This window comes from Mastigoproctus giganteus, chromosome 10 (assembly GCF_048544385.1).
Source record: "Mastigoproctus giganteus isolate SK-2022 chromosome 10, ASM4854438v1, whole genome shotgun sequence".
NCBI lineage: Eukaryota > Metazoa > Arthropoda > Arachnida > Uropygi > Thelyphonidae > Mastigoproctus > Mastigoproctus giganteus.
The window spans coordinates 106424046-106451830 of NC_143584.1; the positions used below are offsets into that span (position 1 = coordinate 106424046).

The window sequence follows — 27785 nt, forward strand, 5'->3', positions numbered from 1 at the left end:
CGAACATTCTGGAATACTCCAGGCGAATTTCGAATTTCTTGAACAAGAACGCCAAGTTAGTAGGATGGATGATTACATGAACGCAGAGTTAGCCGATATGCATTTGGCGTATGGGGCTGCAAATTGTAGTGGGCCAGCCGCACAGCGTTTGTACGCGGAACGATATCCGACGAGGCGTATTCCCAGTCATAATTTCTTTGCAAGACTGCACCAGAGGTTAGCTGAGAGAGGTTCATTTGAAAGAGCCGACAGGGACAGGGTAAGAACAGCACGGACTCCAGCCGTCGAACAGAATGTGCTGCAGCATGTACAGGGGAATCCAAGAACGAGTACACGAAGTCTAGCAAACGCAGTCGGGGTTTCCCATTGCAGCATCTGGAGGATTCTCCGAGAACAAGACATGCATCCGTTTCACGTGCAGCGTGTCCAGACACAGCAACCGGAGGATTATGCACCTCGTATTGCTTTCGCACAGTGGTACCTTGGAAAATGTGCTACAAATCCCCTTTTTCCTGCTGAAGTGTTGTTTTCCGATGAGGCATCCTTCACAAGGGAAGGAATTTTCAACACGCATAACGACCATATCTGGGCGGTCGAGAACCTGCATGCAATACGACGTCGTGCAGCACAGATTCGATTTTCGGTCAATGTATGGGCCGGTATTATGGGAGATCACCTCATTGGACCTTACCTGTTACCGTGTCGTCTAACCGGACCTATCTACTTGATCTTTCTGCAGCAAGTATTGCCACAACTTTTGAGAGATGAACAGATTTCTGCATCGACGCAACAGACAATGTGGTTCCAACACGATGGAGCCCCTGCCCATTATAGCGGAGATGTTCGTAACTACCTGGATGTCACATTTGGTCAACAGTGGATCGGACGTGGTGGTCCAGTGCGTTGGCCTGCTCGGTCACCCGACCTATCATGTCTTGATTTTTATTTCTGGGGTCATATGAAATCGCTAGTTTATGACACCCCTGTTGACAATGCTGAGGAGCTGGTTGCAAGGATCGCAGTAGCTGCCGAAGAAATTCGAAATTCGCCTGGAGTATTCCAGAATGTTCGGATGTCCATGCGTCGGAGATGTGAGGCGTGCATTGTAGCCCATGGAAGAAACTTCGAACACTTACTTTAATCCATGTACCTTTTGCTTCTTTTCATGTATTATTAAAACGATTTCTCACTTACGGTCTCTTTTCTTTATGGTGCTTCTGTGTACAACACCGCTTCAGGAAAGCATTTCCGACCCCACATTGCTATATGATTTCGAGTTGTCAGGATGTACCCTATCCCTCTTAGAAGTTCTGAAACATTTAACTGAAACACCCTGTATAGTGACCATGTTGCTATTTCATAGTTGTTTGGGTACTGCTCTTCTGACCAGATGTTGACTGTAATTCTTTCACTCAGCTTCCAATCACTGTCCAACTCCAAATTCACAGAACAAACTGTTCCTCTTCCTCATTATCTCTTCTGTTTCTGTTCTCTGGAACAACTGTATTTCCCAAAAATTACAATTTACAGAAATTCAACCTAATATCAACAAGTATCCTCCATGCAATAAAGAGTCTACGACCTGCATACTACCAAGTACTATAGGTTCTAATACCTTCGGTGTTAGGGTTTTCCTAGAGAGAGGGAGAAAAAACTTCTAAAATAAATTACAATAATAAGAACAGGGTATTAAATTAAATTTTGAAAAGTAGTTGGTCATAAATCACATCTATGGATTGTATCCTGAGTTATGATGAGAAAGCCATAGAAGATGCTGTTTTATTTTATTAAATATAAGGGAAAAAGAGAAATAAAATCAAAATAGGAGAAATCTGTTATTCTTCTATTTGTGCTGAGTTTACATGTAGGCAACACACAGAGGTGCTTACAGCACTAAATAAATTCTACACTTTTCAAGACTGGGCCCAGAGAAGATGCAATACACAACACTGAAAAATATGCTGCGGTTGGAACATGTGCTTATTATAATTTTGTGAGCCTGTAATATATTAGTATTTTTGTGTGGGCACTTTTCACGTCTTTCTTACATTTCCTTATTTCCATCATATGCAAGAAGGCAATGACAATTCATAAGTGTATATGAATGAAAAATACATAATTTATTATACATTTTATTAGGATACAGTGGGCATTTCTTAAGTGGGCATTATATGCAACAAGATCATAAAATATTTAAGGGCAAAGACCTCATTTTAATGTAGCCATCTACCAAAGTAGTTAAATTAATTAATTAAATTGGCATCGTTTTGGTTATATCTCATATTGTGAATGCCTTCACAATGAGTTGCCATGGTATTGCATTACCTAGAAGACTACTGTTATTTATTCTCAGCGGATACCACCACCCAGATGGTACCGTTTCAAAGCTTGTTGGCTTCTCTTCGGTGGGTAGGCAGGTACCTTGGTGTTGCAATAGTGACAACCCAATTATGAAGTATAACTTCACAATATGAGAGATGCCTGATGGTGTGCAGTTATAAAGAGTATAAAATATTTAAGGGCAAAGGCCTTAAATATTTAAAATGATGCTTTTGCACTAACCTACATGTTAGTCATTCTACCTCGTAGCACAAGGCCTTTGCCCTTAAATATTTTCTAATCTTTATCACTGCACACCATCAGGCATTTCTCATATTGTGAAGTTATACTTCATAATTGGGTTCACTATCACAACACCAAGGTACCTGCCCACCCACTGAAGAAAAGCCAACAAACTTTGAAACGGTGCTGTCTGAGTGGTGGTATCCACTGAGAATAAATAACACTAGTCTTCTCCACTGGTGAAGTGTTATTTATTCAAGGTAGTGCAATACCATGGCAACTCGTTGTGAAGGCATTCACAATATGAGATATAACCAAAACGATGCCAATTTATTTAATTAATTAATTTAACTACATTGGTAGATGGCTATGTTAAAATGATGCTTTTGCACTAACTTACATGTTAATGCAACAAGATCTTAAATTCATTTTTCGTAAGGCAAAGCAATTGAGGAAAAATTCAGTTAATATAAGAATCAATATTACAGGGACTCTGTTTAATGATAAAGACTACTCTGTAGAAATTGATGGCCTTGCAAGTAAGAATTAGTAGATTTAAAAATTACATCAGAATGCAAAGTATGCATTGTGTTACTATAGGAACTAATGACATTAAAAGTAGGAACTGAAAAAGTAAAGTAATGCTAGCATTTCAACTAGGCACAACAAGAGGAAACACCTAATCCTAGGTTGAAGAGCCCATACATAGACTGAAGAGAAATTTTTTCTTGCCTCACACAAGTTGGAAGAAGGCACTACCAAATCAATATATTAGTTTTGTAAACTGAATTTAAGCCAGTGCACATTATGTAAAAATATAAAATCCAAAAAATTCTTGATTCTAAAAAAGATGCTAGATTACAGAGAGAACAGTCTGTAACTTTCTGCTAGCAGACAAAAAGTTTGATAATGTTTCCTGAACTTACCTGTGGGCAAATATTAAAAGTTACATCTCTTTAAATATAAATATAAAGAGAGAGAGAGAGAGAGATAACTTTTAATTTTTCTAGCAATGATATAATATACATATCATTTTGCAGCACACAGCATACAGTAACTGCAGAAGCTTCTTTATGACTAAAGTTAAAACTTTCAAATAAATAGTATCCATACCAAAATTATTGTGGTGTAAGGCTACAGCTAATCAAGGAAGGATAAACTAGTCTTCAGTCATTTCATTATCTTTGTTATACAGGTAGGCCCCACTTTACAACACTTCATAAGGACATTAATGTTTCACATTAATGGCCTTTTAAAATAATAATGAAAAATAAAGATAAAAAAAAACAAATATAAAAAGAAAATTTTAAAAAAAGGAAGCATAAACACAGCACCACAGCACGGGAAGTGAAAACCAAGGTGGCACTAGTGTTGACATCAGTTGCTTTCTCCTTGTCTGCCAGTGTGCATGTGTTGTGAGCTGTGCCTAAAATTTTAATGATTTCCTGTGTTCATTAGTGCCTTGTTTTTTTAAATAAATTGTGCAACCAGGTCTTCTAAGTGTAGTGGTGAATCTGTGCCTGCACATGTTTAAAAAAATGCAAATCTCTAACGACAGAAGTGAAAATGGACATCATTCGTTGTAGTCTGGTGAGTAGCATTCAGAGGTGTGCAAGAGACCTTAAACTTAGCACCTTCTACTGTTATGACCATTATGAATAATGCTGAGAAGATCAAGCAGTCACATATAGGAATTGTTAATGTAAGCGTTTCTAGAACAACTTATTCAAGGAATGAGAAGATGGAGAATTATTAGTGCTGTGGACAGACGATATGAACCAAAATAACATTCCTGTAACATAGGGAGTGGTTATGCTAGACTAGGCTAGGAGCTTCTGTTCAATGAATTTAATCTGGAATTGGGAGTGACTGAATCATTTTTGGCTGGCAGGGGCTAGTTTTCCCAGTTCAAAAACCAGACCAGAATTCACAATGTAAAAATTACTGGTGAGACGGCTAGCACCGACACTGCAGGTGCTGAGGAATATTCTCCTATATTCCAAAAATTAATGGATGAAGACTGCTACACCCCAGACTTTGTCTTTAATCTTGATGAAATGGAGCTGTATTGGAAGAAGATGCCTGGTAGGACATACCGGGTGGTTATAAAATAAGTTTCCCTATTCAGGAGACCCTAGTGTCAAAACGGTTCGAGTTAGCACTGTGAAAATCGGTGGGTATGTCATTTAGGGTATGGGGATGCAATCTGTAGAAGAAAAAAAATTAGTTCAAATTTCCTCTACCAGGGGAAAAATGGCACTGCACATATATAAAAGTTGTCATTTACTACAAGACATTTTATCTAACAGGATGTCATTTATGCAAATGATATCCTGTTAGATAAAAGCAGAAAGGCCAACACCACCATCAATAACCATTATGGCTCTTACAAAAAAGGAACACATTCTTTTAGTAAAACTGTTCCACCAGAATAATAATAACGCTAATGCAGCACTACATGAATATCGGAAACTTAAAGGTTTGGGTAAAGGACCTTTGATGTCAGTGGGGCATCGAAAACTAATAGAGAAATTTGAAGCAACCGGGGAGTTAGATGCAATTCCAGGCAGGAAACAACCACGTATTGGAACGGAGGTAGTGGATGAAGTGCCCATTGCAATGGTCACAATGCAAAACACTACCAGTCAGTAGTGGCAGATGTGTGTCAAGAGACTTGAACCTTCCTTGGTCTACTGTACGTAAAGTGCTTCGAATAATTTTACACTGGTTCCCATACAAGATTCGCATAGTGCAAGAACTAAAGTCTTGTGATCAACAACAATGAATAGACTTTGCTCTACGATTTATGGCTCGTATGAAACTTGACAAACGATACATGGGCTCAAATGATCTGGTAGTCTGATGAGGCACATTTCACTCTTCGTGGGGCTGTAAATGCAAAAAACTGCCAAATATGGGGAACTTCTCGTCCATCTGCTGTGCATGAAAGACTACTACAAAGTCCATATGTTACAGTATGGTGTGGATTCACAGCAGAGTTTATAATTGGACCATTTTTCTTTGAAGAGTCTACACCTCATGGCTCCGTAAAGTGTACGGTAACTAGTGCATGGTACTGCACTCTTCTAAAAGGTCACATTATGACCGCTCTGCAAGAAAGCCAAAGCTTGGAGACTGTAGTGTTCATGCAAGATCATGCATGCACCTCCCCACGTTGGTTTACAAGTGAAGGAACTGCTCCATTCAACATTAGGGGCTCACATCTGGTGAGTATGTGCTTGGCACAACCCAGGGTCCTGAGCTGGATATCATCATTCTTCTCTTTCTTGGTGATTCCCTTCTCTCTCTCTCTCTCTCTCTCTCTCTCTCTCTCTCTCTCTCTCTCTCTCTCTCTCAGGGTAACTTGGGAATTTTTTTTTTTTTTGGCTGGTGCAGCATAAGCCTCGGGCTTCCTCGCACCATATAGCTTAATAATTCCATCTCATGTTTACAGTGCCAATTTCTCCACTGGTGGTGGCACCTCTGTAGCCAGGTGGGCAGGAGCAGCGGTGCATAGTCACACGCTTCTTGATTAGACCGGGGTTCAAGCCCGTGACCACCAAATATGGAGGATGCGGAAAGGTCGGGGAATGACCACTGCATATCCCCAGAGCAATATGTCCTTAGTTGCTAATGCTCCTAAAAACCAAATAACAAACAAACCACTGGTGGTGGTAATTTCAATTAAATTTTTTTTTTTCTTCTATAAATCGCTTCCCCATACCCTAAATGACATACTCACCAATTTTCACAGCACTATCTCTAACCATTTTGACACTAGGATCTCCTGAATAGGGAAACTTATTTTGTAACCACCCGGTATATAGCCTGTGAGGAGAAGTCTGCCCCTGGTTTTAAGGCTGAAAAAGATCAGCTTATATTACTTCCGGGTGGTAATGCATCAGGCACTTTTAAATTAAAGCTGATGTTGGTGTACTATTCAGAGAATCCATGCGTTATGAAGTGCATTGTGAAGACTCAATTTCCTGTTTTCTAGCACTCTAATGAGAAGGCATGGGTGACCCCAACACTTTTTTAGTGAATGGTACACTTCATACTTTTGTCCAGAGGTGGCCCAATTTTGTAAAGCAAACAACTTGCCCAAAAACATTGTTTTAGTTCTTGACAATGCTCCAGGACATCCAGCCAACTTTGAAGATATCTCTAACGACGTTCTGAATGTGAAGGTCATTTATTTGCCACCGGACACTGCCTCACTGTTGCAGTCAATGGATGAGGGTGTTATTTCAACCTTTAAGGCATACTATTTATGCACGACCTTCAAAGGGATTGTTGATGCAATGCAGACATATAACTCAGTGACTGTGAGAGTGGAGATCCTACAACATCTTAAGGCCATAAGTAAAATTGCTGCAGCATGGAAAGAAGTGTTGCAATCATGCATGAATGGTGTTTGGAGGAAATTGTGGCCTGATGCAGTGTCTTACTTTCTTGAGTTTGAGCCAGTTTCAGCAGTGGCTGAAGATGCCATTCAGATGGCTGAGGATGTTGGCCTTGACAAGGTTGACATTGATGATGTCAATGAGTTGCTGCAAAGCCATGGTAAGCCTCTTTCAAAGGAGGACTTAAGAGGAGCTGGCTGCACAACTGGCTAAACAGGATTCTGAGGAGGAAGCACAGGAGACTGTGTAAATTAGGACCCTCACCACAAAGCCACTTCAATCAGCTTTGGCAAAAATACAAAAAGACTGTGAAACTCTATGTGATAATGACCCAGACTGGAAAAGCAGCTCTTCCATTCAAAGAGCTATCACTAACATCTTGAAGCCCTACTACAATATGTTAGAAGAGAGAAAGACTCACCAGACATCATTGCTGCAGTTCTTTTCTAAGGCCAAAGAACCTGCAGAACCGATTGACCCTCCATCAGGCCCATCCCATTAATGCACTGCCCTTGTCTAGATGATCATACTCACCAAAGAACATCAATAAGAGGGGCAGACAGTGGCATTACTACATACTCCAAAGATGGCTCTATAGGAATGAAGTACTAAGTTAAAGTTTTATTTTATTACTTATATTTTAGCTATAAATATTATTTATATCTCATAATTATAAAATAATCACAAATATTTAATATTAAAAACACTTATATTAACTCTTATGGTTCAATTTTCATAGTGAAGGAACCTATCTCATTTAAATACATTATATTTCTTCCTCAATTTGCACCACTTCAGCTAATGACCCTGAGGAAGTGGAATGTAATCCTGGCATAAATCGGGACCTACCTGTAGTTCCTACAGTCTGCTAAGGAAAAAATTTCTGTATTATATATAGAAATTTATATATAAATATATATATATCATTTTTCAGGAAGCAGTGTATAGTAACTATGGAATATCCTTTATGACTAAAGTTAAAATTTTCTTTTAAAAAAATATAATCCATACCCAACAATCTTGAGGTGGAAGGCCACAGCTAATCATGGACAAACTAGCCTTCACTCTTTCATTTTCTTTATTGCAATTCCTACAGTGAGATAGGGAAGCAATTTCTGGTATACTTTCTACATTTAATATCTCTTTTTTTTCTATATTCTCAAGAAATTCTATACCAAACCACACTTGACAATCAGGCAAAACAGACAGATTATATAAACTGCAGTTAATATCCAGAGGCTCTTTCTGAGGTAGTAAATCTGTTTCTGCTTTCCTAAAAAAAATAGATGCATTACTGTATTACAAAAATAATCATAGATGTACACAGCATAGAGATTCTAAACTATTGTATTTATTAATAAAATGTCAGAGTTGTTTAAAATAATAAAATATTCAATGCTATTTTTTAAATTATACCTGTTTTAAAAAAAATCATTGTCTTTAAAATACTAACTCAAATATCAGGGTTCGGAGAATTCAAAAAACAAATTTGAAGTAATAGTGAAATGATCAACGTCATGTGTTATTTCTCCCTATAAATAATTTAACCTTCTTGGGTTTATCTTTCTTTTGCCAGTTGGCGATGTTCATATAATCCATAATACCTTATCACACTCTATGGTTTCTCTGAATTCTATTTTATGCCACATCTACTGATAAACTATGAATGAAAGTGTACTTCGCTATGACTGAAGTACACCTTTTCAGTAATGACAATTTTGACTGTTTTTAATTTCACTTCATTCTTCTCAAACATACTATTATAAGCAGGGCTTTTTTTCCTGCCAGAACAGCATTACTTTGTGCACAGCTTAACTTTGTGACCCATCTAAAAAATCACAATGCTCAATAAAACTGTGGCTTATTCAAAACCATCATGCAGCTCTAGCCATAAACAATAAAAAGAAAAATTGCAATAAGAAATATGATAATATGCTTTTACTGTGGAAATATTTATAAAATCGTTTTGAATAATGAATAAGTAATATCTGTTAAATTAGTTTTGTCCAAATTACTATACTAAAATTTGAAATTTGACCATAATTATGAGAGCATCATTGGACTCAGGGGAGGTTTCCACAGACTGCAGATGATGAAATGTATCTCCAATTCACAAAGGAGGACCAAAGGGTGACACAAGTAATTACAGAACAGTTAGTTTAACTTCTGTTCCGGGGAAAATAATGGAGTCACTGGTTAAAGAAACACTGCAGGATCATCTAGACAAGACTGCAGTTATAGTACAGATACAGCATGGGTTTGTTAAGAGGAAGTCTTGTCTGACCAATTTGACTGGATACTATGATGTGGTCACAAAGGAACCAGATGCAAAAATAATTTTGATATCATATACAGTGGATTCCAGTTATTTGGGCCGCCAGTTAATCGGGGCAGCCACTTATTTGGGGCAAATCTTAAAAAAGAGAACCCAATCGAGAAAATAGCCAGGGGTTTACTTCGTTTAATTGGGACAACATGTTGTTTAATCGGGGCAGGAGACCACAGCACTGGAGATTACCCTACAATCGTCTCCGACCGTACCACGTGGTTCAGTCGGATTTTTGGAGATCATAACTATAAAACAATTAGCAGTCACTGGTTTATTGGGCTTTTCTGTTAGTGTAATCTATCATAAACGGATAGTAAACTCGATCTTATTGAATTTACGATAATACAAACGGCAGGCCGTTTATTATCTATATTTTGAAAATGACTGTGGACCAGAGGTTGCCCACCTCTGGTATAAGGCAATGGTCAGGCCACACCTTGAGCATACAGGGGAGGCCTCATTTTAGGAAGGATGTAGATCTAGTGGAATGAGTAGAGAGAAGGACAAGTAGTAAGGGGAACAAAATGTTGCTTTTACCAAGGAAGACAAGTTCTGCAAATTGCAGTATCTGGAGATTAGGCACCTGCGAGGCTGAGGTGTATAAGGCTTTGAATGGTTTGAGCAAGCACAATGCTGATGGCATTCTTCTTGTCGCTCAGATTATGCTCCTGAGTGGACATAAATTCAAATTGAGGAAAGACAGTTGTAGAACAGATGTGTGGAAATTTGCCTTTAGCGAGCTGGTGGTTGATTGGTAGAACAAACTTCCATTTGTCATTGTGGAAGTTGATAGCTTACATGGTTTTTTTTTTTTTTTTCTTTTTTTTTGGCTGATGCTGTATAAGCTTGCTCTCTTCTATCAATGCTAATGCTATGTTGACAGAATCATAACCAGAGTTAACCCAAAGCAAGAATCTCTCCACCAAACTACAGAATTTATATGCCTTTCTTGAGAAGATCAAGTGCAAGTTACTGAGTTCATATACAGTTTAATGAAATGTATGAGGAAGGTTCATTGGGGAATCCATATGTTATAAAGTACACTTTATAACATATCGATTCCCAAAAAGAACTTCCTTCACTCTATATTCAATCAGCTCTGCCATTACTTCCCCAATGAACCTTCATACATTTCATTAAACTGTATATGAACTCAGTAACTTGCACTTGATCTTCTCAAGAAAGGCATTATAACTTTATTTTTGATGAAATATCTTTGTTGGGAGTATTGTTTGTAAGTCAAACAATTTTTGTAAACTTACTCAAAATGAATCTTCATCTAGAATCAATATAGTATTATTTTTGCTTAAAGAAACTACTACTGCATTTTCTTTCACAGAAAGAAAGTTTGCTACTTTTCTTAACTATTCTCAGCATTCATTCCATTGAGGAGATACCACAAAAGGAGGATGCCAAGCTAAATGAAAAAGGATTTGGCAAGCTTGACATATCAAAATAAGCAGTATAAGACAATTACAGAATGACATACAGCTCAAATTCATATAATAATTATAAACTGGTTTGTAACAGGAACACAGAGGGAGTTAAGCAGGAAAAGTCTGGGTATGAGAAATCATTATCCATGAGAGTTATGAATGGGGAGCAAGGATTTGTGTGTAAATAAAAGTATTTGTGTGTAAATAAAAAGAGTAAACTAAATATGATCTTTATTCTGTTTAGTAAACTAGATAGGACCATTTTTTTTTTTTTTTCAGTAAAAATGGTAGAATCATAGACATTCCAGCAGATGAGTGTAGTGAGCTGAATAGATACTTTACACTGGTTTTCTTTAAAAAAAAACTTACTTTTACCCTTGGAGATATTGTGCAATGTAGGTTAAGTGATATTACTATTATTGTCTAACCAAAATGCAGGTCAGCCGTGCACTCTTTATCAAAGGAGTGAGAAAAGGATCCATGTGCCGTCCATCAGAAGAGACATGCCACAGTGGAAGAAATGACCACGAAATACATGTGGGGTGACACATTCCATTTCAACATGGAACATGAGCCAAATAGTATGGTGAAGCTATCGCACTAATGGACAATGGATGACTGCAAATGGGTAGTATGGTCTGAAAAAACACATTTCTAATTCACCACGTGCATGGATGGGTATGATGTATTCAATGAGGCTCTTAAATAAAGGGAATTGCATAGGCTGGTGGTAGTAGTCTGGAATATGCTTAAAAGGGAGGCCTTGAAACATTGATCACATTGGAACATCGCTGGTGTGCTAATACAGATCCATTTCTGACTGCGTAACCTGTTTATGGTAACCATCTGAATTAGGAAGATATCTTTCGACATGATAATGCTCTTGCTAAAAGCAATGAAGCCACAGTGCTGCAATGGTGTTGGATTGTTTTGGTGAGAATTCTGGAGAGCTCCCTGTCCTCCTGCATTTCACAAACTCACCCAATCTCAGCCCATTCTGTGACATTCCATGGTGGGATGTCATAGAATGAGCTATTCAGTGTCTAGATCAAATATAATATAATATAATCTAATATCACTCAACACCTGGTAACCGTCGGATGCTGCATGGTTGCCATGCCTGTGAATTCCCTTCAGTACCTTCAAGTTTATGCCAATTTCATGGCATAAACTTGAAGGTACTGAAGGTTTGTTTGTTATTTTGGTTTTTAGGAGCATTAACAACTAAGGCCATATTGCTCCGGGATATGCGATGGTCATTCCCTGATCTTTCTGCATCCTCCGTATTTGGTGGTGACGGGCTTGAACCCCGGTCTAATCAAGAAGCGTGTGCTACGCACTGCTGCTCCTTCCCACCTGGCTACGGAGACGCCTAGGTACTGAAGGGAGTTCACAGGTATGGTAATGCATGGGCTAGGTAGGTTTCCTTGTGCATTGCTACTTCAGTGTGTATTCTGCTACCTATTGAGTCTTCATGGCCAAATTCTTATCATCATAACAAATTATGGTGTTGTTATGATTTAATTCATAACTGATTTGTTTCACTGATTACTCAGCATCATATTGTAATCCAAGATAAGGAACTTCAACCAGTTTTGTCTTTAAAATCCTTCCATATTCATCATCCAGCAAATTGCTTGAAAGTAAAAAACTAGATGGTATCTTACAGTATAGTCTAATTCTTGGGAAGAAAGTAATCTAATTATCATTTTCAACCAAAGAACCCAGTAAAACAAAACTGGAAATAAAAAATTAGTAATATTATAACCTTTACTGCTTATAATAAATGGATGTAAATTTTGAATATTTAGAAAAACAAATGTAAAAATAATTCCAATAATATTACTTGATTATAAAATTTTGTGCACAAATTAATATTCATTAACAACCAAAAAGTTTACATTCTGAATAAAGGCACAATCAATTCAATAAATCTGATTTAACTGAATAGGTAGAAGTTGGTTACCAGCATAAAAGATTTTTATTTACTATTGACAACCAGATGATCATATTTTTCAATTTATGGTTTACGTTACTGATAAAGGAAAATTCTCCTCGGAAAGCTATAGTATGTCGTAATACTTTTTTTATTTATATAATATTGGTGTAAACACACCATAGAAAAACTCTTAAACAAAAAACTACATTAGTAGTTTGAAGGGCATCATTTTATCTGTATCTCATATTGTGCTCTTCCTTCAACAACGAGTTGCCATGTATTTGCACTACCTCGAATAAGTAATGCTTCACTAAAAGAGAAGACTATTGTTACTTATTCTCAGTGGGCACCACCACCACCACCACCCAGATAGCACCGTTTCAAGGCTTGTTGGCCTTTTATCTGTGGATGGGCAGGTACCCTGGTATTGCAGACAGATGGACAGGTACCCTGGTATTGCAGACAGATGGACAGGTACCCTGGTATTGACAATCCAGTTTGATGTTGTTGTTGTTGTTTGGTTTTTAGGAGCATTAGCAACTAAGGCCATATTGCTCCGGTGCGGTGGTCATTCCTTGACCTTTCCGCATACTCCGTATTTGGTGGTGACGGGCTCGAACCCCGGTCTAATCAAGAAGCGTGTGCTACGCACTGCTGCTCCTTCCCACCTGGCAACGGAGGCGCCAATCCAGTTTGAAGATAATCCCACAATATGAGAGAAGGCATCATATCTTTAAGAGTATAATAATCTTTACTTATTCTGAATAAGTAACAATAGTCTTCTCTTTTAGTGAAGCGTTACTTATCTGAGGTAGTGCAATACGTGGCAACTCGTGAAGGGAGAGCACAATATGAGATACAGATAAAATGAAGTGCAGGAAGAGCACAATATGAGATACAGATAAAATGAAGTGAAGGAAGAGCACAATATGAGATACAGATAAAATGATGCCCTTCAAACTACTGATGTAGTTTTTTTGTTTAAGAGTTTTCTATGGTGTGTTTACACCAATATTATATAGATTATTATACTCTTAAAGATATGATGCCTTGTTGCATTTAATTTTACTTAAATATTATCACATACACCTTCTGGCATCTCTCATATATTTTGGGATTATCTTCACAACTGGATTGTCATGTCTACAATACCAGGGTACCTATCCACCCACCGATGAGAGGCCAACTAGCCTTGAAATGGTCAACAACAGTCTTCTCTACTGGGGAAGCATTGCTTATTCGAGGAATATTTATGAGTTTTTGAGTGATGTAAGTTGAAGGAGTTACTGCCCCTTTCGTTCTTCTACACCGTTTCTTTTCTTCTTCCACTCCTACTATAACTTTCCCACTACTTTTTGCTTTTCTAAGTCTAATAGGGACAAGTGGATAGTAGAGTTATTATCCCATATATATACAAATAAGCCTTGAAATGGTGCCATCTGGGTGGGCCCACTGAGAAGAAGTAACAATAGTCTTCTCTTTTAGTGAAGCATTACTTATTCAAGGAAGTGCAATACATGGCAACTCATTGTGAAGTAAGAGCACAATATGAGCTACAGATAAAATGATGCCCTTCAAACTATTAATGTAGTTTTTTGTTTGAGTTTACTATGTAAACATAGAAAATTCTATGTTTACACCAATATTTACATCTAAACATAGAGTAAACTCTATGTTTACACCAATATTATATTGATTATTATACTCTTAAAGATATGAATGCCTTGTTGCATTTAATTTTACATTTTTTATTATAATATGGTTTTCAACACTATTTGTAAAACATTTTATTCCATTAATTTATATGTATCATTAAACACAATGAATTTCCATATTTTGTTTATTATATGGTTATTGTATCACCAGTGGTGGTACAATAATCATATAATAAATTATCATATAATCAATATCATATTATCATATCAATATCATATTTTCATATCAAATTATCAATAATCATATAATAAATTATTGTACCACCAGTGTGGTACAATAATCATAATGTGGGTTTTGTTGGCTCCCAAAGCATTTTCTGTGATATTAGATAATAACAGAAATTACTGCATATATTGTAAATCCAACTGACTTTAGACATACATACATACCTGGAAGTTCCATTAGTAACATCAGGAGATGCACACTTAAGGGTATGAAGTGAAGGATTCTGAGGCAATTCTGGGGAATTTATTAATAAAGTATCACATGCTAGATGTCTTACTTTTTTTTCACAAATATCTCTTTGCATTCCTTTAAGGGTTCCAACAGATGTCATATAGCCATTTCCAGGAATCAATGAAGTTGTTTCTGCTACACTAGAATGTGATAAATACATGTTGTTTGTAGGATTTTTGATTCTGTTATTACTAACGTCATTACCTTCTATGATTAATGAATCAAACCTTCTGTCAACATATGATTCTTTCTCAACTTTAACAGCTTTAGGTTCCTGTTTTGTTACACTTGCAGAACATTTTAAATTATATTTCCTTGAATGTAAAACATTCAATTTAAATCTCTTCCTGGTGAAAATATAAGCAATAAGGAGCTGTTCAAGTGTACAATTTATAAAAATATTCAACTTTGAAGGTATTGCTAAAACAGAAGATGAATCAGGTTTTTCAACCCAATCAATCAACCATGCCAATGTATATACCCATGGGTGTTCTTCTAAATTAAGCAGAGAAATAACAGAATTTAAGTCAAGCCCTCCTTTAAAAGCTGAATGATACACTTTTTCTTTTTCTGAAAAAGCAGGTTGGCTAATATTGGGGGATAAATCTTTTTCCTTCTGAATGTGGGAAAGAAAAAGACTAGAACTCAAACTCCTATTAAACTTGCTAGATTTGATATTATATTTATTATTTTTAAGATTTACTGGCCTAACATTGAAATCCTCTTTTAAATTATTGGCAATTTTTTTCCTTTTGGTCTCTAATAGCTTGGAAATATTAGTTAGAAGAGAAGATGGAAAAGGATATAAGGGTAAGAAGCTGCACCTTTTCTGAAAACCAAAAGTATTATTATAATAAGGCCAAAGTTCTTGTTTCTTTATTGAATGAATATTAGGTACAATGCAGGGAACAGTTTGCTGAATATAATTTCTATTCTTTATAACTGCCACCTGAATAAACATGTCTAAAAACTCCAGATATTTATTGTCAAGCTCAAAAGTAAAGATGCATTCAAGATATTTTTCTATTTCAGGTTCATGATTCTTTGATAGGAAATTAAATTTCTGAATATGCAGGTCTTTATGCAATTTCACTTTCTCTCTTTCTTTTTTACACTGTTTCATGAAATATGTATAAAAATATTCTTCATTTCTAGTAGAATGGCAATTAAATTTGTAGTCTTGAATCACACAATCCTCATGACAGCAATTCAGGCTAACAGAAAGTTCCATTCTTGTCTTATCAATCCTTTGTATTTCAGTCACTTCGTATTCATAACTATTCCATTGGGTGATTATATTTGAAAAACGTTTTTGGATTCCATTAGGTAATTCATCCACTCTATAAAAAACCACAGCTAAGAGTTCCATTAATACTTCTGTAGGTGGAAGTTCAGAGGCCAAATTAAGAATTATATGCAAAATGTCTTCTGTTTTGGATAAAATATTCTGAAAGCTATGAAGATTAATAGCCCAATCTAATGTTTCAAGAATTAAAGATGTTTTCACCTATTAAAAAAAAATAATGACAATTAACAATTCATATCAGGGTTATATTACCATGCTATTAGCAATCATTTCCAAAATAGCTATTTTACTTGCTTAAATCACTTTTAAAATCGGAGCACAACTTATTGATATTAAATCACTTTTTTTTAAAATCATATCAAATCATACTTTTTTATTTAAAAATAATAGATAACATAATGTTTAATAGCATGATGTTATCTGTTACTTTGAATGGAGGTCTAACATGATTGTCTATCTACAGAAATATTCATTTATTTTGACTTCAAAGAACTACAATAATAATAATCTCAGAACAAGCTATTACAAGGCTCCATTAGCCATCTATGAACAAATTTTGTAGAAATAATGCTTTTGTCTCTTTTTATTGCATGAATTGTTAACTTCTGGAAAGATCCTTTATGGCCCAACTTTGGAGTGGGGGGGGGGGATGAGTTAAGCTATATTTTACTTTCTTATTTTTTCTTACTCTAATAACTTGTGAAAGTAAATTTCTTTTTGAGAAGCTTCAATTTTAGAACTGCATTAAGAAGGGTAAGAAGGGGAAACAAAAATGTGAAAGTGTATTCTGCCTCTTTTTTTTTTTTTTTTTTTTGTTTTTTTTTTTAAAGCCTAAAATGTATCGGTGCTTTTCTACACCTTTCATGGAAAAAAAAAAAAAAAAAAAATCTTTTTCTTTGAAACTTTTTTGGAACAAAAAAAAAATACCATCATGGTGTAGGCTTCTGAACTTTGTGGTGTAAAAATCATTTAAGTAATACTTTAGATTTGGTGGAAAACCAGTATTATTACCAATATGATAAAAAAATTCTAAGAAATCTTCATGTATGAGCTGCTCAAGCATTTGAATTTTGGGCAGATCACCCTACATATCAACTTATATTATGAAAATCAAGTTGTCGCTGTTTTTTTTTTTTTTTTGAACTATTTCTATTATGAATCTGATGTTCCCATCTTGAAATCTGTGTATATCTCTGATTGAAATAAAAAACGAAAACAACAAAAAACTTTGCTGATGGCAATGTTATATGCTTCTATAAAAAAAAAATCAGAACTGCAAAGTTCAGTCAGCATGAATATGTGTAATGACCTCAGGGTGTGTGTTTTTTTTTTTTTAATGGCAATTAATATTATGCGAGTGATGTTAATTACACACATAATATTAATTCTCTATTAATCACAAAGATCCATCTTTATTTGGAAGGGTTGGCAGGATTCTGGGGACACTTATTGAAACGACAGCTCCTCTGAGCCACCTCCACTAGAGAATTCCAGTTACAATAACATCCAAAAAACACTGAACTGAATCCAAGGTTTGAACACTGAAAGGGATCTCCTGGAAGAGGACATCTGCTCAGAGCTAAAATCACAAAGAGTGACAATGTTTGTATGTTGGGGTGGGTTTGACATCTGCAATATTTTTATGTTGTTTGGGTGGGAATTTAGTCCCAATTATAAATCTTATCCTTATTTTCGATTATCCAACATGATAGAATCGTAGCTGCCAATATGAACTGCATAGTACATCCCATCCAGGTGGTCAAGTGCCAGAAATATGGACACTCACAAGTAGCTTGCCATGGTGCCCTTGCATGCATTCAGTGTGGCACAAAAGATAACGAAATTACATCGCATTTAACTAGAAAATCCACTTGTATCAAATGCCAAGGAGAGCACCCTGCTTACTCATGAACGTTACAAAAGTTGAAAGAAGAAAAAGAAATACAGAGAATATATCCTAGTATTGAGATGTTTAGCTTTGCCTTAGCAAAGCTAAACATCTCAATACTAGGAGGCGAGAAAAGCAGTGAAACCAGTAAATAACAATAAAGCAACATAAGTGTTCATCGGGTTACAAACAGAAATTATACCAGCTCACAATCCTATATCAGTACCTCCTAATGCTCCACCACCACCAACCCAGTGGTAAAGAAAACCACAGAAACACAAGCAACAACAGTGGTTCTTCTTCTTCTTCTTCTGGCATTATAACCCAAGGTGGGTCTTAGCCTTCTCAACAATGTTCCACCAGTAAGACCACGCAGAAATCAAACTTCTCCAATTTCTTATTCTCATGATCTTTAAGTCCTCTTCTACATCATCCATCCATCCATCCATCTTTTCCAAGGTCCTTCTCTTGCCCTCCTACTGGTAGGTTTCCATTTCATTATCCTCTTAGTTGTTCTGCCGTCATCCATTCTCATAACATGTCCCAACCAGGAAAGTCTCTGGCTCTTCACAAATCTGATGATGTCTGCACCCTGAATAAGATTATCAAGTTGTTGGTTCATTCTGATCCTCCAGGATCTATCAACGTCTTGTACAGGCCCAAAGACCTTTCGCAAAATTCTATGCTCGAATACTCTCAACAACTGTTCATCTTTACTCGTTAATGTCCAAGTTTTGCAACTGTATGTTACAACTGGTCTAATGAGACTTTTGTATATTCTTAATTTTAAATGTCTGTTCAATACTCTGGACTTCATTGGTTTTTCAAGTACATAGAGCATCTGTTTCCACTCAGGATATGGGACTTAATTTCATTAGTAATAGAGTTGAACTGGTTTATCTGCAAACCTAGATAGGTGAAATTTTGAACATGCTCAAACGAGAAACTGCTGGTTCTTAAACTTTCTGTGTTATCTGCTGTTCTCAAGGTGGGAGAACAGCAGATAACACAGAATTTTGTCTTCACTTCATTTATCCTAAGTCCTCTCCTTTATACTTCACTATCCAGCCTGGCCACTGTTTCTTCCAGTGCTCCTTTAGTCCTACTGATAATAGCAACATCATCAACATATGCACAGACCTGCACTGTCTTTGTGCCTATGTGTCCAGTCACTTCTAGTTTTCTGACAGCCACCTCTAAAACCAAGTTAAATAACATAGTAGAGAGTGTATCGCCCTAACACCAGCATTAATGTCAAAGGGAATCATCAACTCATTGCCAATTCTCACCACTGCTTTAGAGCCAGCCAGGGTTGCTTTTATGAGCCTAACAATTTTGCAGGTATACCCAGGACAAGATCATTTATCATTTCCTCTCTGTTGAGTGAATCAAAAGCTTGTTTGAAATCTACATATAGGTTAAATAAGTGTATATTCTACTCAAATGCTTTTTCCTGTATCTGCCTCAAGATGAAAATCTTGTCAGTTGTTGAGAGATTGGGTCTGAAACCACATTGATATTCTCCAATGATTTTCTCTGAATATGTTACAAATAACTCCCGACAAAACCATGTAAGTGATGCTCAGCAATGTAATACCTCTATAGTTAGAACAAAGCAGTTTATCACCCTTCTTGTGAATCGGCTGTATGATTTCAAGTGTCCATTCATACGGGATTTTTTCCTCAGACCATATTAATAGTATTAGATTATGTATTCTTCTCCATAGTGTCACTCCACCATTCTTGAGCAACTCTGCAGTTATTTCATCAGCTCCTGGTGCTTTAAAGTTCTTTAAGCACTTAATAACTTTTCGAATTTCTTCAAGCTAGGGTCTTCAGTCCATGGTTTTACTGTATATTACAATAGCTGTTTTGTTTCAGTCTTACCTCCTGTCAAAATGCTCTCAAAATACTCTTTTCACCGTTTCAGAACCTCCTTTCTCTCAGTCAGCAAGTTCCCTTCACTATCCCTACATGCAGTAACTTTTGATGGGAATTCCTGTGTACTTTCTTAAATCTTTTTATGAAACTTTCTACTTTCCTTCTTGTTGTAATGTTCCACCATTTCGTTGACCTTCCTTCTCAAAGCGTCTCTCTTTTTTTCTTTCTACATATCCTAGCTGCAGCAATCCATTATTCCTTGTAGTGTTCACTATTTGCTCTGCTATTCTGCTGTAAACATTTCACCCTGGCTTGTCTCTTCAATTCTACTGCTACTCAACACTCATCACTATACGATTCTTCATTTCTCAGCCTTGAGGTCTCGCCCAAAGTTACGTATGCTGCACTCAGAATTGCAGCCTTTATGCAAGTCCATTCCTCTTCAATCTTGTCACTGTTTTTCCTGTTCCTGCAGACTTCGGGCCAACTCTGCCTGGTACTTCGTTTCAACAAGTCTATCTTTCAATTTCTCTCCATTCCACCACTTAGCCTTCCCTCTTGATACTAGAGCTATTTTATACTTCAGTCTCAGCATTCTCAGCCTTCCCTCTTGATACTAGAGCTATTTTATACTTCAGTCTGGCTCCCACTAGAAAATGATCAGAATCAGAGCTGGCACCCCAAAAAGAACCAACATTTTCAATTGCAGTAGCCCACCTCTTAGAGACCAGTACATGATCAATCTGATTATGCCTGATTTGTACCAGGGATTTTCCATGTACCTTTATGAATATTCCTTCTTGGAAACCAAGTACTGATGACCTTAAAGTTGTTGGCAGCAGCAAATTGTGCTACTCTAAGACCATTATTGTTTGTTTCTTCGTAGAGATTGTGTCTCCCAAACAGACCCATGAAAACTTTTTCCCTGCCTAGCTTAGCATTGAAGTCACCGAGAGTTATAACAGCATCATGCCTTTGAATTCTTTCACGCACAGCCTGGAGTTCATTGTAAAATCCATCTGCAACACCATCATCCGCACCTTCAGTTGGAGCGTACACATTAACGAAGGTCACATTATGGAATTTTCCTTTTAATTCTAAGGCTGCACATTCTCCCAGAAACTGGTGTGAAGGCAAGTACTGATCTGTGCATTCTCTTCTACCAACAGTGGTAGAAGGGAAAAAAAAGGATGTCAAAGATTCAACTACAGTTCCCATTGTCTGTGAGTGAACCTGACAAATCAAACTCAGAACTCATTGCAGAGGAAGAAATGGACACAGGACAGCATCTATAATTCCCAAAAAACAGAAATAAAAATCAAAGACTGTGAAAAATAAGCCCTTAGCACTTCACAATCTGATTGATGGATCCACCAAGCCTAAATAATAGCTAAATTCCTATAGTGGAATTGTCTTGGATTCCGGTGAAATACTGAAGATATCAAAGCACTCCTGGAGAAGCACAAACAGTCTTCAGTTGCTTACAGGAAAGTTATCTGAAGGCGAATGATGACTCACCTTATCATTCATAAGGACAGGATTGTGGGTGGCCCTGCTCATGAAGCAGGAGAGGAACTGCTATCCTTGTGGGCAACTAGATCCATTTCAGCCTTTGCAGCACTGAGAAGGTAGAAATTTGCCTTACAGTGGGGTTTTATTAAGTCTTCTGCATCTATTTGTCACCTGGGACTGACATTCTCCCCCCCCCCCACACAGAGATCCTATGGAAGCAATCGCTTCCTCTTGATAACCTTATTATTTAGTGGAACCGTGCCTTCCATTTAAGCAACATCTGGAAAAAATTGACATCACTACAGTCAGTCAGGAGCCTATGAATGATGCAATTAAGTATATCACAGAAAATATCATTCATGCAGCTGCAATTGCAATTCCTAAGGCATCTACCTAGTTTCTACCATTTCCGAAACCAGGGTGGAATGCAGAATAAACAGCAGGAAAAAAAACTAAATGGAGGTGGGGGGGGATATTCTGATGATATAACCAAGGCTAATCTCATAGCCTTCAAACATGCGCAAACTAAAGCACATTATATCTGATGTCAGAGCCAAAAGGAATGGTAGAGAACTGCTTTCCATCATCTATCACCCAGTCAACCAGCACTAAAACTGTCTGGGACAAAATCTGGAAAATAAAGGGAAAATACAAATCACACCATTCATCACTCCTGGAATATAATGGATTCATTATTACAGATTCAACTGAAACAATAGTCAAAGCTCTTGAAAACTTTTTCTAACATTTCTGCAAAATCATTCTATTCTTCCAGAGTTCCTGGTCCTGAAAAAGAAAAATAAAATGCAGAGGCTTAATTTCAAATCAAAAGAATTTCAACCATACATGGGTCATTTACCATAAGAGAGCTAAATACTAAATTTAACATTTAGCAACCCTTATCGAAAAAAGTGCTGTTGGTCATGATGACATCCATCATGAAATACTCAAACATTTTCCACCAACATTAACCCCAGGGGCTCATATCTGGTGAGTATGGGCTTGGCACACCCAGGGTCCTGAGTTGATATCATCATTCTTCTCTTTCTTTGTAATTCCCTTCTACTTTCTCTCTCTTTTTTTTTTTTTTCAGCTGGTGCAGCAAAAGCCTTCAGGATAATAATAATAACATCAACAGATCAGGTGATCTGTAGATGTTGGTGAAACAGAATTTTTCTTGAAGAGCAGTTTGCAGATGCCTGGCACAATGCAATTGTTCTTGCCTTTTCTAAGCCCTGAAATGATCACAAAATTCCAATTGTCATCCCATTACTCTGACTAGCCCCGTCTGTGCAAAATCTTGGAGAGAATAACCATGCTCATCTTATAAGGTATTTAGAAGCAAATGATCTCTCCATGTTAAGTGCAGCTTTGAAAGGAACAGGTCCACTTTGGACCATTTAATTTGATTGGAAACATCCATCTAATTCCTTAAAAGAGAACACTGGTGTCTGTCTTCTCTGACATGGAAAAAGCGAATAAAACAACTTGGAGTTTGGTATTTTAAAATACCTTTATAGCCTCAGTCTTAAAGGTTACCTTCCCTTCTTATTAAGAACCTTTTATCCCATGGATATTTCGAAGTTCTGTGTAGGAACCACCTTCCCTTGGTCCTTTTGCCAAGAGGAAGGAATACCCCACCCCAAGGATAGGTTTTAATTTTTACATTTTTGCCATCAAAATGAATTTCATAACACAACAACTTCCTCTGACTGTAAATTGTGCCCTCTATATTGATGATTTCAGCATATTTTCTAAGTCTTGCAACACAAGGGTTATCAAGAGAGAACTGGAACATATTAATCACCTTAACTCTTGGGCAATGAACCTAATGGCTTAAAGTTCTTACTGCAGAAGACTGTTTGCATACATTTTTGTCACAAACATAATCTTCATCCTGAAATTGAATTGAGGATTGGTCAAAATGCTATTCCAGTTGTACCTGAAACTAAATTTTGGGGCACATGTTTGATAAAAAGTTGACTTTCTTTTGCACATCCATTAACTACATAAAAAGCACACAAGAGCTTTGAACATCCACCATACTATGTTCTCTACTTCTTCAGGGTACAGACCAATGCATCTTACTATGGTTCTATCGTACAATCTAAAGTAAATTATGGGTTCTAGGTATAACAACATCAGGTGATTCATATTACTACTGGAGCATTTCAAACATCTCCTATCCAGTCTCGTTTTGGAATCAAACGAGCCATCGTTGTCTCTTCAACAGAAGCAGCTGTCTCTACAGTATGCTTTTAAACTGAAGTCCCTGCCAGACCATCTCACACATACATCGATTTTCAAACCATAATGGGAAAATCTTTATAACAACACCCATCAGTTGTCAACTATCCATTTGACATTCATATCCAAGAGCTACTCAGAGATCTGAATATGAAGGTATACATTGTTGCCCCTTCACCAAGACAACTCTCCTTCCATCTTGGATTGCTCATGTACCAATATGCAAATTTTCCCTTATTAACTGGGGGAAACTGATATTCACATCTATTGGATCTCCAGCCACATTGGGATCAAGGGGAAATGATTTGGCAGACATCACAACCAAATCAGTAGTGACCTTGATAAACTCTTGCTTGTTAGTTCCATATACAGACTACTGGTAAGTAATATGAAAAAAAAACTGTTTACCAATGGCATAGGCAAGCTGCAAACAAGTTATATGAGGTTAAGCCTGTAATTGAACAATGGCAGCAGGAATTTTAAAGAGAAAGATATTCTAGATCAGTTCCACATAGGACACATTCTTTTCTGACATGGGCTGATGAGCCTCCTATTTAAGCATTGTTTTTTTTTTTTTTTAATGAGAACCCCAAACACGAAAGGTATCAAAACCTATAGTACTTAGTACCGTGCATGGGTTGAAGGAGAAGTATGGGGAGAGGGGGATGCCGGAAACTTTGCTCTAGAGACTAAACATGGGTTTTCACCACTTCAAGCCTCCAATAAGCAAAGTGGTGGTATTTCACCGGTTGATGAAAGTCATCTACCACCTGTACCACCATTTTAAGTATTAAATGCATCTTTACTGAATGATCAAATATTACTGATGAATGCAGTATATGCTTTAGCACTTTGAGTCATCTGACTGAGCAATATACAATCAGTCAGATTTTATCTGACCATGACAACATGCCTGCAGTTTTTTTTTTACCAAAAAGTTACCAAAAGGTTGAAGAAAACTACAGTTTGTCTGATAAGTGACTCCCTATTTTTAAATTACTGTAACTTCCTTATTTTTAGATGATTTTGATGAAACCAACATTAAATGATTCACTGTTCTTCAGGGTTTAGGAAGTTAATGTTAGTTTCTTTTACAGGTGAATCATGTTTCCTTTTAAGTGTGCAAGAGAAAGAGAGAGCCAAAATTTCAACCCACTACAAGATTTGGTGGTCTGTTATATGATTTCAAAGGTGTTGGAAGACTGAATGTGGAAGCCATACAACACTAGACATAAAAACAATAAAAAAAATTGCCACCAGAAGTTAATGACAGCAGGCTGTTTCACCAATAAGAATAAGAAGGCCATCAACCTTGCAGACTCCATACAACATTGTAATAGTGTCTGAGATCAGTCACTGCTACAATGTCAAAAAAATCAGAGTGAAGGAACTTGTGAAAGTCAACTCTACCATTATGCACTTGCATCCATCCTCAGGAATGAACTGTTTCAAACCACAGAAGTCAGATTATGTTCAGCAATTGTTAACAAGGCTGTGTTTCACATTGGCACTTTTGTTACTGAACACAATTGCCATTATTGGGGAGCAGCAAATTTATACATGTATTGGTAATTCAAAGATAACTGGACCAGTGTGGTACCACATCATCCACAGTCATTGGATCTTTAATTCTGGGAGACGATGAATGTCAAAAAAAATCTCAAAATGTGGAAATTGATGTCAGTTATTTCAGTTATTTCATAGTGAGACAACATTGAAACTCTTAATTTTATGCAAGACAAATCACCTCCTTATTTTTCAAATGATATCCATACATGGCTGCATAATCATTCCCCAGGGCAATGGAATGGCCTGCTTGCAACCGGAATTTTACACCAAAATTTTGTCTTGTATGAACCAAGGAACGGGTTTATCATTAAAAAACTAAGCAACATGTTTATCATTAAAAAACTAAGCAACATGTTTATCATTAAAAAACTAAGCAACATGTTTATCATTAAAAACTAAGCAACATTTTATCATTAAAAACTAAGCAACATGGATGAACAGGAAGAAGCAATCAAGAGATTCATTTCTGTAGTATCAAACAGTTGATGCAAATCTACACAGCATTTCACTAAAGGGCAAAGCCAGCTAGTACACATACTATAATTTAAGAACATTTCTCCAAAGAGCTGAAAGTAGCTATACTCCAAAACAAGTCTTTAATATGGATGATACTGCCTTATTTTTCTGCTAACTAACAACCACTATATTGCCAAAACTGAGAAAAATATTCCAGGATTTAAAGCTAGTTAAGACAGACTTGTTCTTTTGGATGGTAATGCAGTGGGAGATTTTAAATTTAAACCACTTCCATTATCTAATACAATCAATGACTTTTTAATTTTATTAATTAATTCTCCTAGTGACATATCAGAAAATGTAAAGTTTGTGTTTCTGCCTCCTAATACCACATCATTGATACAGACAATGGATCAGGGAGTAATTTCAACTTTTGAAAGTTATTATCGAAGATAATAACTTTCAAAAGTACATTTAAACAGCTTCTAAATGCGACTGAGGGACAACAGAAGCCACTATGCAGAAGTTTTGGAAATTCAACATAATAATGAATGTGAAATTTTTGGAAATTCAACATAATAATGAATGTGATTAAAAAAATTTCAGACTTGTTGGAGGAGGAGAAATCTTCACATGTGAATGGTGTTTGGTGCAAAATATAGCCAGAATGTGTGCATAAAATAAAAGACAGCTGTGCCATTTTAGAAGTTGATGAATTGCCCATGGTTCATCAAGAAATAACTAACTTAACTAGAGAATCTAACTTCAAGGGAATGGATAAAGTGACACAAGTGAATTGTTTGCCTTGCATAATCAAGAAATGAACAATGGAGAGTTAATGCAACTCTTCATTGTTCATTTACAAATAGCAAAAGAGCAATGCAGTTTGTAAGAAATTCCTATGAACCAACTTTAAAATTGAAACTAATTTCCAAAGTCCTGAGTAATTGATGAAGAATTGAGATTTTTAAGAATGACAATCCTAATAGGGAAAGAAGATAAAAATTAGTATGGGCGATACATACAACAGTTGTTACAAGGAAATTTACATGACCATAAAAGAGGAGCCATTAAAGAGATTTTAGATAAATATTTAAAGCTAAAAGAATGAGAAGACATCTCAACTGCAAATCCTATAGATTCAGAGGAAGAGAAAACTTGTTCCTTGTAAATTTATCAAGTTTTGTGTAAGTTATATTTTACATTTATATTGAAAAATAAAAGTTTTTGTTTTCCTTGTTTATTTGGTGCCTCCATAGCCAGGTGGGCAGGAGCAGCAGTGCATAGCACACACTTCTTGATTAGACGGGGGTTCGAGCCCGTGACCACCAAATACAAAGGATGCGGAAAGGTCAGGGAATGACCACAGCATATCCCCGGAGCAATATGGCCTTAGTTGCTATTGCTCCTAAAAAAAAAACCCTGTTTATTTCACTTCATTCTTTCATAATTGAAAAGGCAAATGAGGATTAATTTAAATTTCTTAAAAATTGTAGTGCTGGTACCTTTCTTTAATATTTTAATGGTTTCTTATGGAAATTTTTATTTCAATTTGCATTGTTTCATTTTTCAGTATGTCCAAAATGAAACTGTGCATATCCCCGGAGCAATATGGCCTTAGTTGCTAATGCTCCTAAAAAAAAACCCTGTTTATTTCACTTCATTCTTTCATAATTGAAAAGGCAAATGAGGATTAATTTAAATTTCTTAAAAATTGTAGTGCTGGTACCTTTCTTTAATATTTTAATGGTTTCTTATGGAAATTTTTATTTCAATTTGCACTGTTTCATTTTTCAGTATGTCCAAAATGAAACTGTGCAAATCAAAAACCTGACACAAAGTCAGGTGTGGGTGTATCAAAGAAGTAATCATAGAAACACCTAAACTTTTTATACCAACTAAGAAATATTGTTTAAGGTTTAGTCCTAAATGGACATTGGAAGAACTACTGAGATTGGTGGTGGAGAACAAATATGCATGGATAGTTATAAATTAACAGGGGGCACAGAAACATACTGTAACTATAACCTAGTCTGCAATAGTAGTAGTAGTAATGATATGTGATGCAAGAAAGCAAGTGTATGA

General features: G+C 36.4%; 1 protein-coding gene across 1 annotated transcript in view; it reads right to left on the minus strand.

Moving 5' to 3' along the window:
* LOC150079207 (uncharacterized) overlaps positions 1-27785 on the minus strand; it is a 221638-nt gene that overhangs the window by 29514 nt on the left and 164339 nt on the right. The window contains exons 7-8 of the mRNA XM_090382994.1: positions 14775-16348; positions 7977-8238 (exon numbers count right to left, since the gene is read on the minus strand). Of these exons, the coding sequence (XP_090239120.1) occupies positions 7977-8238; positions 14775-16348 (1836 nt within the window). The remainder of the gene's footprint in view (positions 1-7976; positions 8239-14774; positions 16349-27785) is intronic.